The 18083-nt window shown below is 33.0% G+C and overlaps 1 protein-coding gene across 1 annotated transcript; it reads right to left on the reverse strand.

Moving 5' to 3' along the window:
- Positions 1–406: 406 nt before the first annotated feature.
- LOC131041852 (receptor-like protein 33) lies at positions 407–4460 on the reverse strand. The gene is made up of 2 exons (XM_057975076.2): positions 3963–4460; positions 407–3269 (listed from the first exon to the last, which is right to left on the reverse strand). The coding sequence occupies exons 1-2, from the start codon at positions 4339–4341 to the stop codon at positions 733–735; spliced, it is 2916 nt and encodes a 971-aa protein (XP_057831059.2). The 5' UTR covers positions 4342–4460; the 3' UTR covers positions 407–732.
- Between the last annotated feature and the right edge of the window lie 13623 nt (positions 4461–18083).

Below are 18083 nucleotides of genomic sequence, written 5' to 3' on the forward strand. Positions count from 1 at the left end.
AGATTGTGATTCTAGTTACTCTTTATTTTTTTCAAAATATGATTTCAAAGAATTAATTTCAACTAAAAAACTATTTCAATTATGCTATTAGAAAAATAGTTATCAAATTTAAATTTAAATAATCAAATTACAAAAACTCTTTAATAAAAAAGTCACTTGCTTACCAATATTTAAAGAACATTAATTCTAAGAAACAAATTCAAATTCAACAATCTTATCATAAATATGTTATTATCTAAATTAGAACCAAGCTTAATCTTAATCTTATAATCCATTACAAATCATAACTATTATAATAATACTTAAAAAGATAAAAAGGTATTCACCAATCACTACTACATGATTCACCACTATAATGTAAGGAAAAATAACAAGTGGAGAAGAACAACAACACATAAGACTCAGATTTAGGTGGAAAAACTTGGTTAAAATATACCACTAAAAAACTACAAGCAAAATATCTTTTGTATGAATTACAGATTTACAACAATCTCAAAACTTTACATAAAACCATGACTTCAATCAGGATATAGCAACCAAGTTGCAGAGTCCTAATTGAAAACAACTTACTAAATATAATATGACTTGCACAGCTACTACACGTATAACACATGTCAAAATTACTATTTATAATAAACCTCCTAACAAAACTTTTTGTTTATAACAAGTCTAAAAAAAAAATCTTTGAATGACATCAATTTAAGCTTCACATTCCAACTTTTGAATAACTCTCTAATGCATAGTGAATGAATCTGAAAAGCTAACAACAGCTTTATCCAACGTGTTGATGTATCTTGTTCGCCATGTCCTCCTTACACACAGTAGTGCAAACAATCCCCAAAATCCAATGGCAAAGGTAGCCATACAGCCAACGTACCAATACCAAGGGTTCTCTGTTCCCTCTTCCTCTATGTCATCCTCATTTGTTCCGATTGGAACGATGCCTTGTGATCCTGTGCATTTGATATCAAGCGGAAAACCACAAAGGCACGGGTTGCCATCGAAGTAGGAGACACTAAATGTGGAGAATTGACCTTCCGTTGGAATTTTGCCACAGAGCCTGTTATTAGACACGATGAAAACAGCTAAGAAGTGAAGAACTTGCATCTCCATTGGAATCTTGCCTTGCAGTTTATTATAGGAAAGGTCTACTGACTCAATTTGCTCTAGCATTCCCAATGTATGGGGAATTTCTCCGCTAAGATTGTTCCTTGAGATATTGAGGATATGTAAAGCATTAAGTGTACCAATTGTTGAAGGAATGATACCTGACAGCTGATTTCCAGACAGGTCAATGCATGTTACGAGTAACAAAATAGAATCCACATATACCAACTTGCTTTCTTTGTTGGTGACTGAAATCTCTTCCTTGTAATAGGCGGGCGTGCCATTTTTTGATTGTACCGTTGAGCTCTCGACTTGAGCCATTCCTGATGCTAATTTCTCCAGCTCAGGTGGGATGGACCCAGTCAAATTGTTTTGTGACAAATCTAGAACATGAAGATGACTGAGATTGCCCAATTGAGGTGGAATAGATCCCGTAAAGATGTTTTTCCTCAATACAAGTATTATCAGCTGTGGGAGTTTTGATATCCAACTTGGTATCTCTCCAGACAAGAAATTATTTCCAGCATCTAATATCTGTAAATTGGAACAGTTGGAAAGACTCTGTGGCAAATTTCCCTTTAGCATGTTGTCATTCAGGTGCAGCGTCTGGAGTTGGTACAGCCTTCCCATTGTGGATGGGATCTCTCCTTCCAAACCAGAATTTGCAAGGTTCAGTCTTATCAAAGCTGAACAATTGGTTATACTAGATGGTATCTTGCCAGATAACTTGTTGTTTGAGAGACCTAAAACAAGGATATTCGGAAGTAGCATACCAATTTGGGTGGGGATGACTCCCGTGAAGTCATTATAGGAAAGGTCCAAAACAAAGAGGGACTTGGAGGGCAGGGGAAGAGGGCCACTCAATCTATTATTATGTAGGTCGAAGGTTAACAATGTAGTTTTCAAAACTGGGGGAAGTTGACCTTCTAAATTATTGTACGATAAGTTGAGATAGTTGCCAATTTTGAGATCCCAAAGCCAGGATGGAATGCTTCCAACAAGACTATTGTTGGAAAGATCCAAACCCAATAATCTATGTTGTGTTAAAAGAAATGTAGGGATGGAACCTCCAATATTACAGGAGGCCAGTCCTAATACCTGAAACTGAATTTTGGGTACCCAACCAGGATTAAGATAAACAGTCAACTGGTTATATGAAAAATAAAGGCGAACAAGGCTAGAGGTATTTTGAAAAACCTGAAGAGAGAAGTTGCCTTGTAGACTGTTGGAACTGAGATCAATCATTTCTATGTGAGAGAGATGTCCTAGAGAAGTAAGAATGGTGCCGGTCAACTTATTGGATTGCAGATAAAGTTTACCGAGTGCCGAATGTCCATCCAACCAGGAAGGTATGTTACCACTCAATTGATTGTAGGACAGATCCAGAGTTGTCAACTTAGAAAGCCGACGAAGTGAGGGAGGAATTGTCCCCGTCAGGGAGTTATTCCGGAGTATCAGTTCTTCCATAAGAGGCAGATTGCCAACAGAGGCAGGAATGGGTCCATTAATTTCGGTCTTTACCACCGTAAAATGTGTGAGCGAGGATAAATTTCCAATGGAAGACGGTATTTGTCCTCTTATATTAGACCCTGAGAGTGTAAACAGAGCGAGCTGTGGCCACCCGCTGCCTAAAATTTCACTGATTTCTCCACTTAGGAATTCATTGCGAGCCATTCGAAGGTATTTCAAATGAGGCAAGGTGGAAAGAGTGAGGGGGAATGGACCACTCAAATTACACCTATAAAAACTAAGCCATTCTAAACTAGTCATATTTCCTAACCATGGAGGAAGTGGGGAAGAAAAGTTGTTGCGGTGAAAGTCAAGATGTGTGAGGGATGTGAGGTTAAGGATAGCGGTGGGAATTGGACCTGAAATTTGGCAGTTACTCATGTCAAGGAATTGCAAATTATGAAGTGCAGAGATGTAATTTCCCAACTCTTTACCGCTACTAGTTATGGCCACATACTTCACCGACAAATTTTGTAAATTTGGCAGACTCAACGCCCACTCTAAACTCGACCAACATTTGAATCCGTTCTCCTCCGTCATGGAAATATTCAAATATTGGAGATTTGAGAGATTCCCCAGCGGCAATGGAATTTCACCTTCAAAATAATTGTTCCCCATGTCGAGATGCTTGAGTTCTTTGAGTGCAGATACACCTGCATGCAAAACACCAGTAAAGTAATAAACCTAATATTAAAAATAATCTCATTCATTTGGCATTAAAGTTATTGTGTGCAATTTTATAAGGAGTGATATTGCGAAATATTTGAAACATCTACTATTTGAATCACACAGATACATCATGGAAATGATAAAAGTAAGGATTTCAGAGTACCCCAATTTTTATTAAACAGAAATTTCTCAAAAGAGGAAGTTTATATCCCACTGAGTGTAGGATAAGGGTTAAAGAGTATTACACACAATAACACAGCAATCTCAATCAGTTGGCTACGGAATCATTGCTAAGAAAGGGAAAGTCCTAGGGTTGGCAAGCCCATCATGTGTCGCTTATTCCGACCCACCTTAAGGGGCACTGTGGCTGGGGTTTCCTAATCTGGTTCTGATATCATATATTGAGCTACAGTTTATATGGATCACAATTTAAGACCTTCTGTTTGTTGCTTGAGTGAACACTCAGCTGAACTATTAATCCCTCTTTGGACAATCTATGGTCCTTTTAACACGAATTTAAATTCAAATACCCCATCTTCTTAAATTTAAAATGTTCGACCTCAAATGATGATAGAAATATTTTATAGTTCATTTAAAAAGAATTATCAATTTGATAATCTAACGATTTCAATAACAATCACTTTTCAAATTAATTGCTCCGAAAAATCTCAAAATACCTGCAGGTATAACACCAGTGAAACCATTGGAGCTTATATCCAGATATTCCAATTGCTTTAACTCGAATAAAGGAGCGAGAGTGTGAGTTGCCGATGAGCTTTGCAGCACTAAATTTGAGAGGCGCAATTGAGTGACATGAGATGTGAGGTCGCTACATTCAACGCCATCCCATTCACAACAATTAAACCCCTTCCATGAAACAGATAATCCACCAACCTCAGTGTTGAATCTCAGGAGAATAAGCCTTTCCTTTGGTAGACACTCAATATTATTGCAGTTGCAACATATGATAGCAGTGCTCAAGCTCATCAAAAGCAACACCCATGTGTATTTCTCCATCCTACCAATTTCCAGTTGGTCGCTTAATGTAACAAACATTGAATGAAGGGGATGATAAAATAAAAGAATTGCAAGTGTAGAAACTACACGAAACCTGAAAACAGAAGACTGAGAATCTCTGGTGGTTGGGCCCCAGATTCAAACACAAGTTTGACACTCTTCATTCCTTTCCACTAGAATTTGTTGCCTTTTACTAAAGCAAATTTAGCCGCCGGGGTGGGAAGGGAGAAACTCGTACCGTATGATTCTAATTCAAACTAGAGTTATGGTGATGTTACTTCTTTAGCTTGGTCAAAATCAAGCCTATTAACCTTCAACCATTAGGATTGCATTGACTGTCATTTCAACTACATGGTTGCTTGTGAGGTTGCAAATGTTGGACATTAGAATTAAAGATTCTTTTGGCATTTTGTTTCAAACTGCTTCCCATATTAGAGATTTAAACGTTTGTATCTGTTGTCGTTTGTATATATTCATTTTTTTTTTGGTCCTGTCCCCTTACTTTTTCCTTTGATTCTTGTAGTTTCTCAAATGTATTATATTTAAATTAAGTTTTCCAGCCTGCTATGATTTAGTCGTAAGAAAAGATGTTTCAAAATAATAATATTCTTGTACACATTTATTGTTTGACTCAAACCGCAAAGTCCTTATAAAATGTGGATAAGCAAGAGCTTGAAGTATGGTGTGTAAGATCCACCCTTAGGCTATCACAAATTTATTTTTTATTTTTTTTAAGCATATTACCGTATCATGTCTAGGGTAGTCTAGGCAACATCATCTTTGTCAACCAGATGGTTGCCGACTAATCCCTTGCAGTAGCCCAAATATTGATCATTGGCATGGTCCAATGACCGCTTGGGCATAAATATCCTGGCGGTTCACTCTTGTGAGGTCTTACACATCAAGATTCACAATACTAGGCAAATAGATAAGTACATCACAATCAAGTAATTGAGGAGCCTATAACTCTAGGTTTAACTTCACAAACACATGATACAATTGTAAAGAACCAACACAAGATGGCCTCCTCTCATCCTGTACTCATTAGGATCTCTTCACCACATGACAATCTAATTTCAAGATAGAGGTTAAGGTCCAAGCCACTTTTTAGCCATGGAGTAATAACATAACTATTTTACACAGCATCTTAAGCCACTATTGGCTATAATATTTTGAATTGATTATGACTCAATACACTTAGCACCCCATAAGAAAAAGGATCACAACACCTTAACATCATACATATTTTACAGCTAGAATGAGACCTTGGAAAAATGTTCTTTTATTAGTCAACATTCTGCATCCCACATGAAAATATGTATATAAATTCATCAATATTAAATCGAATACCAAATAATCTCAAGTATTAAAAAGTATAATAATCATACAAAATGACTTAAAATCAATAACCTTACTTTAGTTATCACTTTCCATATCCTTTATTTAAATCTTCAAAACCCCTAAATAACAAAGAGAAGAGAAGAGTAGATATTCCAAACACATACTATATGAAATATGTTATACATAGCTTTGGGGTGAGTTGATGATATTCCTCATTCTGGTGCTGAATCTACAGTCCTTCCTCCTGGTGTCGGTATTGCTATATTCCTGATTCTAATGCCACTTTAACCCCTGGAATTTCCTCTTTCCACATTCTTGTAACTTCTACTTCAAAATTTCCTTCCCCTGTCTCATGGAAGAATCCATCTAACCCTTAACATCGATGGATGCCCATACCTTGTTCCAAAGTTCTAAGGGTGGCTCAGATAGGGAGAATACTTGCACCAGCTGAAGATTTTGACTCTACACTAGCATTTTCTTGATAGTTTGAAAAGCCTTTTCAACAAATATATTTGTGCGTATACTGCATTCATTGCATTCCCTGAGACCACATTTTTTTTCATTTTAGAAATTATGTCAAACAGGTCACATGCTTCTTTGTGCTTCCACATTCTACACACTATTCTTCGTAAGCGTGGCAGTTGACTAAAGCATCAATGTGACCGCGACTTCGCCATTCCTTGCGAATTTCTTCATCGACTACCAATTCAGTACTATTCATATCCAGCTCGGCCACACCAGCTATGCTATCATTGACATAATTCTCCAGACGCTCCACACTGTTGCCAAAATCGGTACCATTGCCAACCAGCACAAGTTTGCAATTAGCCTTGCACAAATTCAGGGCTAAGTTAAAAGAAACCTCATCTCCATTATTTGTGAGCAGAACATTTTTTGTCAAATATCTTATATAACAATCCTTACATTTTAATTGTAGTCATTTATTACAAAATCGACAGTATAAAACGTATGACTAACATACATGTTAGTCAATCAATACTGTCATTTTGAAACCAAAATAAACACGTCATATTTCTAATCTTCTAGTCTATCCTTTCACGTGGGTGATTGAGTGAACTATGGAGCACTATACCTTAATAAAGGCGTAGTCTGTACTAGAACATTTTATTTCTTTCACCTGACTTGCAGACTTCTTCTTGTCTATGGACAGGGATGCCATTTCGCTATCTCCGCCATACCAATTCCATTCTTATTGATTGCACGTTGTCCCTTATCGTGGAATGAAGGCAAATGAAGGAAATTACTTCCTTTAAAGCTTGTTTGACTACCTCTCTCCGTCTCTTTTCCTATTTCAAAAACCATTTCAAATTACTTTATTCACTTATTTAATCTGTTGTCAGTGTCAACAAAAGGGATGTGACATGGTGCCACCATGTTGTGTCATGAATCTGTGGATCAAAGCTCAATATATATTATATTTTAATTAGCACTGCACATCTGGTTTCTAATGTTCTCGTGGTTGGTAAATCAAATGAGCTTTATACAGTCAAGTTTATTGATGCTTTAAAATCTAAACTGCTAAATTTCAAATGTGGGTGACTAAACTGCATGCTTATATGTCATAATATGGTCACTTACTTGTGCCTAACATAACATCTCTTTTACAAACCCAAGCTCTTACATTATATTAAGCTACTATCAAGCTCAATAGTAGCTTAATGTCTTTCGACTAATAAATTTAACTTATTCTATTTGTTATTCTATTTGTTTTGCTTGCAGATAGTTCTTACATTATATCAAGCTTAATAGTAGCTTAATGTCTCTCGACTAATAAATTTGATGGATAATTAACTTATTTTATTTGTTGTTGTTTGCAGATAGTTTATATTTACAACCTTGTTGATCCTTTTAATTATTTTTCTAATGTGGTTATTAATCTTGGGATTACTCTTGAAGATGTTCTTTATTAATATAAGTATCCTTATATATTCAATTTTGAATAAATATAAGTATCCTTATATATTCAATTTTGTAGGTATATAGTGTAGGATTGAAGGGAGAGGAGAAATAATAGAAAATATACATTAAAGTTTATATTCATCAACAAAAAGATTACAGTGCTTCATACATTTTGATCATTACAGATTCATATTTTCAGCCTGAGCAAGACTCTGATCTACTGAGAGAGTGCACACAAAATACAAAATCAAATATTATATAGATCAATTACAAATTCTGAAAGAGACAGAGTGAATATAAAATAATGTTTTTCTGACTGTTCATAAAGTGTGTGAAATTGCAGATGTGACAATCCAATGAAGATCTGCTTCAATCTTTATTATCAATGTTGTAGATATGCCTACAAACTAGAAGATATACGGAGGATATGAAGTTGACAGAAACATACAGAGGATTCGACAAGGTATTTGAGAATACATCTCCAACACTCTCCCTTAATTTCAAATACCAATTCTAATTTCTTCACTTCTTTCACTAATGCTTCAACATCTAAAACCTTTAAATACTAAATATCAAACCTAGGAAATCCCATGATGTTGTTGGAATGCTCAGACCATAAGCTCTGGCCCTTTTAATAAGCTCTGGCCCTTTTAGTAACCAGTCTATCGTAGGTTCAGATGTGATTCCCTTGTTTTTTCAACACCTCTCATAAAATCACATTGTTGGTGCTCGGGGATCCTAATGATCATACAAATATTTATTATACAATCCAGAATGCTGGTGCATTCTATTGACAAATTTACACTTAATCTTTTCATAACAAACACTTGGTATCCTCCTGTAATGTTCTGATCTCACATGTCACCTCTTCTTTCTTGCTTCATTTTACAGACTTTAATATGTTTTTCTACAATCTTTTACTCTCTCAAATGAGAGTACCTTTCACCCAAAAATAAACTTCATTTTCAAACAACTAAGAACAATTCGCCACCAATTTCTATTTTCTTCAACGACATCTTTTTCTGTAGATCCACAATCTTCTCTGCCGATATACCTTGTCGGCTTCCTCTTTGGCAGACTTTGGTGGTGGTAGGCTTACTCCTTCGCTAAGTACAAATATTTCTTCACACTTGGCAAACCACTTTGTGATTGACTCTTTAACTTTACAATTGCCCTCTTTATACTTGAACTGGTGACATCACCAATCTCCATGCAGCAACTTCAATCTGGGGCATTCTCCTTTACGGCGAGTAACAACTTCCTTTTTTTCTGGCTATGACACCATCTCGCCTTTTTTCTTCTTTTGACAAGCAACCACTTTATCAATGATCTCTCTTGAACCTTTTGGCTATGCCTCATGGCCAAACCTTTAATATATGGACAAGCAATTGCTCTATCGAGCAATCTCCTTGTTGGACGCTTTTGCAAATGTCATGACCTCTGTCTTGTTTGACAGTGGCATGGTTAGACTCTATGATCTCATAGCAATAGAAATTTCATGCTTCAAAACAGTTTGACTATTGTGGCATCTTTTCTTAGTGCAAATATTTGACTATTTCTTCAAAATTATTTCCATGTTTCCTACAAACTAAATAGTTGCTCCTTTCATGGCTATTATTTCCTCTCTTATTTCTTCGGTGACCTATATCAATGATGCTCAATTTCCTAGGTGGTTAATATTCTTCAAAATAACAAAATAAGAGAAAGTAAGCAACCTTCTTACCTTATTGTCAACGAGTATGTTTCCTACCACCTAATTTTTTGATCATAGTGTTATCTCTTGATCTACATCTTTGTAGGTTCATTGATTTGATCATACATTAGTGTCACAACCCTCCTTTATCACTTTTGATTTGATACAATTTCTATTATATTTTTTTGGTTGAGCTATTGAAAATGGTTGAATAAATATTATAAAAGGATAAATGATGGACCCACATACACACTTGGAGAATATAATTCAAAAGACATTATTTATTTTTATTTTTATTTTTTTTCTCATTCCCAATTATGGCACATGTTGTAGGAGGAATTAGAAGCTTCTAGAGGAATCTTCGTTCTTTAATTCCCTTGCATGTAACTCCCCCACTAGGATATTAATCAATTTTGCATGGGTCCAATATTGGAAAAAGAATCTCATTTTTAATTAATTTTTCTAGATAGTGGAATTAAGGGGTTTTTCCTATATATTGTATGCAAGTTTTCAAAAGAGGGAGTTGGTTATTCTTTGAAGAAAGTTTTCTCAAACAGTTTGTTTTTAGTAGTCATATTTTTCATTTGGAGAATAGTTAAGTTTGTTTTTTTGAAGAAATTTTTCCAAGCTTGCAAGGAAGGATCAAAGAAGGCTAGGCTTGAAGATTGGAGAGGATTCAACATCAAAGGCTTCTCCAGGTTCCCTCCCTTTTTGCATTTGCTAATTCCTTATGTAATTTTTTATATTTTCAAAGGAAATATCTCCTCTTAGATTCGTTAGTTGAATATAACTTTCTGAAGGAAATCATTTCTTAATTGTTAGATAGATTAATTTGAAATGAAAATCTATTTTATCATTAAAAAAAAAAGGCACTGATAAAAGTTTCTTTTCTTTTTAAAATGCAAATGCAGATTTCTCTTTTATTTGTTAATCTGTTCAAAAGAAAGAAATCAGATTCTACGTTTTCTTTTTTTTTTTTTAAATCTAGAGAAAATCTTAAATCTGAAAAAAAATAATAAATCATGCTTTCCAACATCTCTATTTCTTTTTTTGAAAAAAAACTCAAATTCTTTTATCTCTGTAAATAATTTCTTTCTCTATGCATATAATCATTGTATTATGAAATCTCGCTATGTGATATAGTATTTCAAATAGGAATTTTTCTTAGATTTATTGTATAAAATCTCTGTGGAAAATATTATTTTCTTTTAGAAAACCCTCTCTCTGTGAATATTAATTTCCTGAGAATTTCTCAAAGAAAGTTTTGTTTATCTCAACATAAGGGCAAAATTGTTGGATATAATCACTGTGAAATCAAAATTTAAACATTTACCTATCTCTGTGATGATTTAGTTATTTGTTATATTGCTGAAACAAATTTCTCTATTTCCTCTCATTCCTGTGATTAAATTCTTATTCTTATTTTTATAATAATAATAATAAATATATATATATATCTCTTATATTATTAAATAAACTGGAATAAAAACCACACACACACACACACACAGATATATATATATATATATATATAATTAAATTTATACAAAAAAAATGATAATAAATAAATAAAATAAAGCAAGTTGTAAAATATTTCCGCATGAAATAATTATCGGGCAATGTGCAGGGGGAGGCGGAGTTAATGTAACCGCTGGGGAAGTGGTGCCCTCCACTACCCTTGCGGTCACTGTTACGGCAGTGGCCGTAGGGGGACTGGAGGGGCCCACGGTGTCCCCTCATCTCTGCGGGCCTGCACCTGCAGGTCCACAGGGGTGATGGGACCCGTGGCCCCCACTCCCCATTGACTTTTAAAATAAAGTTTCATACCTTTTTTATTATTTAGATTTTTTTATATATATTAATTTGCAAATTAGAAATTGTTAATATTTTCCTTAGTTTAAATTTTAAGTTAGTAAATTAAACTTAGAAAAATTTATAAATAATTGGGATCATTGTGTAGTAAATTTGTAATTGTAAATTAAAGTATATAATTGGAACCTCTCAATCCATTTGAGATTTATTGGGTTACTTGGTTGGTAATTTTAGGTTCATTAAAAATAATTAAGTCATATTATTATGATTTGATCCAAAATTGCCAAATGTCTAAACTAATTGCTCATTTTGAACTAGTGACTCTATAATTAATTATTCTCATGATAGAAATAAACATTGCTTAATCTTGCATGTAAATGACACTATTCTTGCATCATGCGAATTACTTATATATTAATTGCATTCATTGATGAGCAAGTTACATTTTCATCATCTTCATGCGAGTTACACATTTAATTATCAATATGCGAGTTTCATAATTGTCATTATTGTGCAAGTTATATTTCAAATTTTGAATATTAAATAATTTAGTTTTCAAAGTGGTTCATGAATTCCATAGAAGCATTTATTCCAATTATTTAAGCTTTGCAATGTCTAATTAGACACGTTCATTTCATAATTGTTCAAGCACGATGCAAATTAAAAGTTTTCGTAGCCTCTTAGTTAGAAAACTAAACAAAGGGGGTTGGAAAAACAAAAATCTAGCAGTGTTCGGTATTTATGGTGCCTCTGGGTCACGCTTACGGGTAATGTCGTCATGTTGAACTACTGCACTTAATGCCTAATAAAGTTGCATCAACGACGTCTGTGGCATCGTCCCTATAAATCATCGGGGAGTAATAAGGGACACTTGGAAGTTAAAATCCAAGGGGAGGGTAATCCCCCTTGGATCGATAATCTAATAAGATAACCCTTAAATGATTTTACATCCGCTGAGTTAAACCATAGTAAACCCCTTTAGGGCTGATTGAGTGAAATGCTTTTATGAAATTGATTTAATCTTGAAGAATTATTGACGATTGACAATTGGGTCAAGGGCGACGCTTATGATAGGTATTAGGATCTAGTTGTTTTAGGCCACAAGCAATAAGCCATCTTGAGCCTTTTGCTAAGTGCTACCATCGTGGGTAGCAACCGCAAAGAAACTGTCTAGGACATTGACCCTAGAAAAGGTTGTGTACCCACCAAACAGTTTACATTAAACCATAGATTAGAAAATAGAACTACATACTCTACGCCTTGATCCCGTGCCGAAACGGGTATGTAGGCAGTCTAGGGGTGGAGTTGTCCCTAGTACTCAGGCGTTCATGGATGGTGTCTAGGTTTTGGTAAGAAGAAGGATTGAGAAGAATTCTAACTTGAAAGATAAGTGAAATAAAAGAAAAAGTAATTCAATGCAAACTTGGAAGGAATCCCGTATGGATTCGCTTGACTTCTCGAGGCTTTAAGCCAAATCCCGAGGTGGAATTCAAGCTTGCACTATGTTATTTTGATTTCTCCTAAGGACGACGACCTCAGTGCACTCCTATTAGGGGAGTGTAGTACTTAGTGAGTGACTCAAGACCCGAATGGTCCCGATGAGTCTAAGTCTCTGGCCAGAGCACCTCCTATCCCAATTGGATAGATGCCTACCTCGTATGGGTAGATGTCTATCCTGTATTGGATAGATGAAACCTTTTGTTACGTATGGACAAATGCCTAACCCGTATGGTTAGATGCTCATCCCGGATGGATGAATGCCTAATCCAAATGGATGGATACCCAGAGTATGCGATTGAATCAAATACAATGATTAAATTAAACAAAAAAAAAAGTGGTCAAATTTTGTTGGGTTAAGTAAAGTGTGTTATTACAATTAGTGTATCTTTTAGTAGAGTTTAGAATTCTTGACATGTTTCAGGAGTTCATCGTCATGTTCATCTTCACATGGACATCTTTGCAAGACGTCTTATTCTTCTCCTTCTCTCTTTTAGATAAGAGATATGTTTCCATATGGTTTTCTCCCTTTCTTTGTTTATTAGAGATCTTCATTTGTACATAAGTATCTTATTAGGCCATGTTGTTGGGACTCATATTTTTTGTGATTAGCTTACTCCCTACATATTGCTTAAGGGGGTATTAGTGTGAAAAGAGGTTGTATTTGACTAGTTTGCTTTTATCCTACATAATTAAGTCCTATTCACACTAAACTTAAGCTTCCTTATATTTTAGCTAGATCTTTGTCTCACCTCATGTAGACTCACCATGTGTCACAACAATGTTTATAGAGTCCAACATTTGTTGCATACTAGGAGGGGTAGTCAAAGTCTCACTCCTACCTTCTCACCTCTTCTTGGTTTCTTTTATAAATAAGGCTCTTTTTGTACATTTTTAACTAATTTCTTATGATATTTCTTATTTTGCATATTGCCTATTTGTGGAGAGTTTTTTAGTTTTGCAATTGATCTATGTTGTTTCAACAAACCTTTCTTTGCATGAGTATTGTCGTGTTTTCCATTGTTTTGTCTTTACCCTATAGATCATATGTCTTATATTTATAATCACCATACAAGATTATAAAAAAAAAATTGAAGAGCCTTGTTCTTCACTCTAAATATACCTCACCATAAATGTTTTCTTGTTTAAGTGATCTACCTACTCATCTTGATGTGGCTACATGTACTTGACATAATGCTTATTTTAACTTAATTTCAATAAGGTCACTATACAAATCAATTTCTTTATATTATAGTTCTACTAATACTTTAAATATTTTTATTAGTAGTATAAAAATATTTATTGTGTTTATCTAAAAGACATTGAATGAGTGTTTGATGTTTTTAAGATAAAAATATATAAGATATTTTTATCTATAATTTAATGATCTATTTACTTCATATCTTAAATTTATGAAAATAAATTATATCAACAATTTTCAACATTATTTTTATTTTAAAATCTATTTTTTCTAAAATTTTGAAAATGTTTAAAGAAAAAATATATATTTACTTCATATGTTTACATTTTTAAAATAAGTAATTTTTAAATTTAAATATCTCTAATTACAAAAAAATAACTAAACAAATGAAAAGGGACACAAAACTACTTTGTTTCCTTTTGAATCAAAATTATTTCTAAGACTTGTTATTTGTAATAGGCTTATAAAATATCATAAAAATATATTTTAATTTAAATCTTAAAATGTACTTATAATAAAATATTTATATTTTATTTAAATAGTTTATTTTTATTTTCAAATTTGTGTTTTGACTAAGAAAAAAAATGGTCACAAGAATGAAAAAAAAATATATTATCTCAGCAGAATTTACTTTTCCTTAGGTAGACATTCAATATTATTACTGTTGCCACATATGATAGCACTGCTCCAGCTCATGAATAGCAGTGCTCCAGCTCATAAATAGCATTACCCATGTGTATTTCTCCATCCTATCCATTTCAATTTACTTGCTTAGCGCAGATAATATTTAAATATTTATGATTATGAGTGGTCGGTTGAGGGATTAGACATCTTTAATTAAAATTAATAAGTTTTGAAAATTCAAATAAGAGAAATATATCTTACATAATTCAAAATAATGAGAACAATAAATACTAATTTATGTAATATAATGTAAAATTTTACATTATTTCAAATAATTTTTTTATTAATAGTATATAATTCTCTTTTATTATTAACACTAAACAAATTAAACATCTTTAATAAATTTGTGTACTTATTTTGGTCTATTTTTTGACACTAATTTTGCATTTCCATTTATGATTGAGAAATGAAAAGATCTTGGACAATGAAGTAAGGAATGAAAATAGATATTTTTAAGTCGAAGGTAATTGAAATGAGATCAAGCAAACTACTTATAAGCTTTTAAAATATCACTCTTGGATTACAAATTTTCAAGGACAACTCAAATGGAACTAATGATTGCACAAATATGAGAAATGTTTTATATTTGTTTGTCAACCCATGCTAGTTTTTAATGTTCAGCCATGAAGCCCATTCAAAACTATTAAAATCTCAAATATCTTTAAAGTGTCGAACTTGTTTCTTGTACAAATACAAAGCCTATTTGGGAAAACAAATAGCAATTGGTTGGTACTTAACAATTTTATTCCACCAAATAGATGATGATGCAAAATTGAAACCATGTTGCAAACAGGAACCATTCCATTGTAGAAATTGACAAACATGTTGCTAAGATTTCCAAATGGATTGTAAAGGATAAGAGAACTTGAATTTAAAAAAGGAATCCATAATAAATTTGTTAAACTAGATGACAGACTTCAATTTATTATTTGTTGCAGTAGCTTGAAAAAAATAATTGCAAACAAGTATTTTCCATGGTTCATCCTCTTCAATATCTCTAATAATCCATTTTGTAGCAAGGCACAACCCTTGAGTTTTAGGATCATGGATTCCCAACCCGCCCTTATGCCTTAGTTGAATGTAACAAGACTAAGAAAAAGAAATAAAACCTGCATTGCTATCGCATTTGGACTAGAGAAATTTTTTAATTTATTTGTTCAAGTCTTCATATTTTCTCTTAGATGGCATCCAACAAGATGAGTGATAAACATGGCAAGGAAGAAATATTTTATTTTCAACTTGCCCTCTTTTGAGGAAAGATAAAAATGTATTGCTCTGGTTGAATAACTTTGATTCTATTAAGGAACTAGCCCTGCATGTTAGAAAGAGAGACATTTACACAAAAAGGAAATGACAATATATCTACTAATCTCCTCTTGTTTAATTTTATTCCATTCCCTAGGAATCCACTTAGAAATAGGCCCAGATTTTAGAGACATCATAGATTCAATCTTATTGTGAGCTAAGTAAGAACCAGAGATGGTGCAATGTAGTTCCAACATGTCCAAAGTGTTCTCTAACTCTTCTTCAAAATTTTGCTAAAAAAGCATGCTATCCTCATCAATATGAGAGTTTATAACAACTTTACTTTTTGGAATATGAATCCCTTTGATAAGTTTGATATGATTAGCTACTTGAAGAAGATAACCCAAATCATCAACTATAAAGCATATATAAAAAAGGTAATAATGGGCATCTATGTCTAATGGATCACTATAATTCAAATGGTTTTATTCAAGAATTGCTAGTAACAATCTGAGTATTGGCATCCTGAAACAACATAAAAATTATGTTTTTATATTTTAGGCCCAAAACCCAACTACTATAGAATTTTTAGAATGAAATCCCACTTAATTCTTTCATTGGCTTTGTCAAACTCTAACTTGAATAACATTGAAGTATTTTTGCCTAACAACTAGGACCATTCAAGAGTCTCCCAAGAAAGAATGAGATTGTCTAAAATGAATATGCCTTTGATAAATCTATTTTGCTCAAGTCTAACAATTCCTTGGACCACAGGTTTAATCTTGATAGCCAAATCCTTTGGAATAATTTTATAAGACAAATTTAATAGGGTGATTGGTCTCCAACCACCAATAGTGTTTTCATTCTTTCCTTTAGGTATCAGCTTCATTAACTCTCTATTGATCTTAGGTCCTAGAGATCCATTATGAAAGGCCTTCAAATAGAGCATATAAAATTCCTCCTTGATAAGATTCCACACAATTTGATAGAATTCATCACAGAGACCATCAAAACCTAGGCTCTTGTAAAGATTCATAGAAAAAGGAGCATACTCAATATCTTCTAGGGAAAGGATATGATCCAAATAAAGACTATATCTAAGGTCAATTTTATTGGGGATATACTCCTTGATGATTTCTTCAAAAAAAAAATTGCACATCTCTTCATTTTTTCTATTCCTTGAAAAAAATTCATAAAATTTTCTAGATACATCAGTAGGATCAAAATTTAATCCATGCTCATCTAAGATAGCACTAATCCTCTCTCAATTTATGCTTATAATTGAAATGTTGATAGAATAATCTAGACCCCCTATCTCCTTCCTTGATCCAATGAAGTTTGGCCCTTATCTTAACACATTGGCCCTTTTTATAGTCTATCTTTCATAGTTAAGTTTTAATAATAGCAATATAGCTTTGAATATTTTAATTATTATAATTGGCATTAAACATATTCCAGACATGCTCAATATTTCCATCAAGATATTTTCCTACACTTTTTCATTTCTAAGTCATTCTACGTCCAAAGGATTGAAGAAATCTCACATATTAGTTCAAACTAATACAATACTACTCAATACATGATTTCCCCTTTTAAAGTTTAGGAATAGAAATTCAAGTTCTTGTTAATGCAACAACACATTCAATATTTTCTAGGTGAGAAATATTAAGTTTGTAAAGGAGGTGAGATGGAACGTTTTGACTTTATACAAGTGGACATAGAGAAGTTTATTGAAAAATGATCGGAAAGGGTAGTGGAGTATTCTACTAAAATAGAAGCACCAAAAGATAATTTTTTGAATAGGAGATTATGTGATAAATAAAATCTATCCAATCTAATCTTTTTTATATTAGAACAAAATTTATAATTTGATCAAGTAAACCAATGTAGACACCTAAAAGTTGCACAACAAATTAAGTGAATTTTATCCATTTAATTATCCCTAATTCTTCCAATTAATTAAATTAAGATTTAATTAATATCCCTATTCTTCTAATTAGCCTATTAATCAGACTAAAGATTTGATTAATATTTCCCTTCTTCTATCTAAGTCATTTAATTAAATTCACATTTAATTAAATACCCCTCTAGCCATTTTAATTAAATTCACATTTAATTAAAAATCTCCATTTATCCCCTTTCCCCTTTTAATTAAATCCACATTTAATTAAAACGCCTTTTGCAAATAAATAAATCAAAATTTATTTATAAATACCCCACTTGCAAAATTCAAAATTCACATTTAAATAAATCAATGTTTATTTAAATCTATCAAATGCAAGTTGCATCCCTTTTTGGCTAAATTAAATCATTTTAATTTACCAAAATTACCTATTTTCCCTCACCCACTTGGAAAATCCTACATCTCCAACTTGCCTCCTAATCATC

This window comes from Cryptomeria japonica, chromosome 8, assembly GCF_030272615.1.
Source record: "Cryptomeria japonica chromosome 8, Sugi_1.0, whole genome shotgun sequence".
Classification (NCBI taxonomy): domain Eukaryota; kingdom Viridiplantae; phylum Streptophyta; class Pinopsida; order Cupressales; family Cupressaceae; genus Cryptomeria; species Cryptomeria japonica.

Excerpts from the sequence above, each read along its gene's own strand:
- LOC131041852 (XM_057975076.2), bottom strand. The coding sequence starts at position 4,341 with ATGTTTGTTACATTAAGCGACCAACTGGAAATTGGTAGGATGGAGAAA. Across the intron at positions 3,270-3,962 it reads CACTGGTGTTATACCTGCAG|GTGTATCTGCACTCAAAGAA; the intron begins GTATTTTGAGAT and ends TTTTGCATGCAG.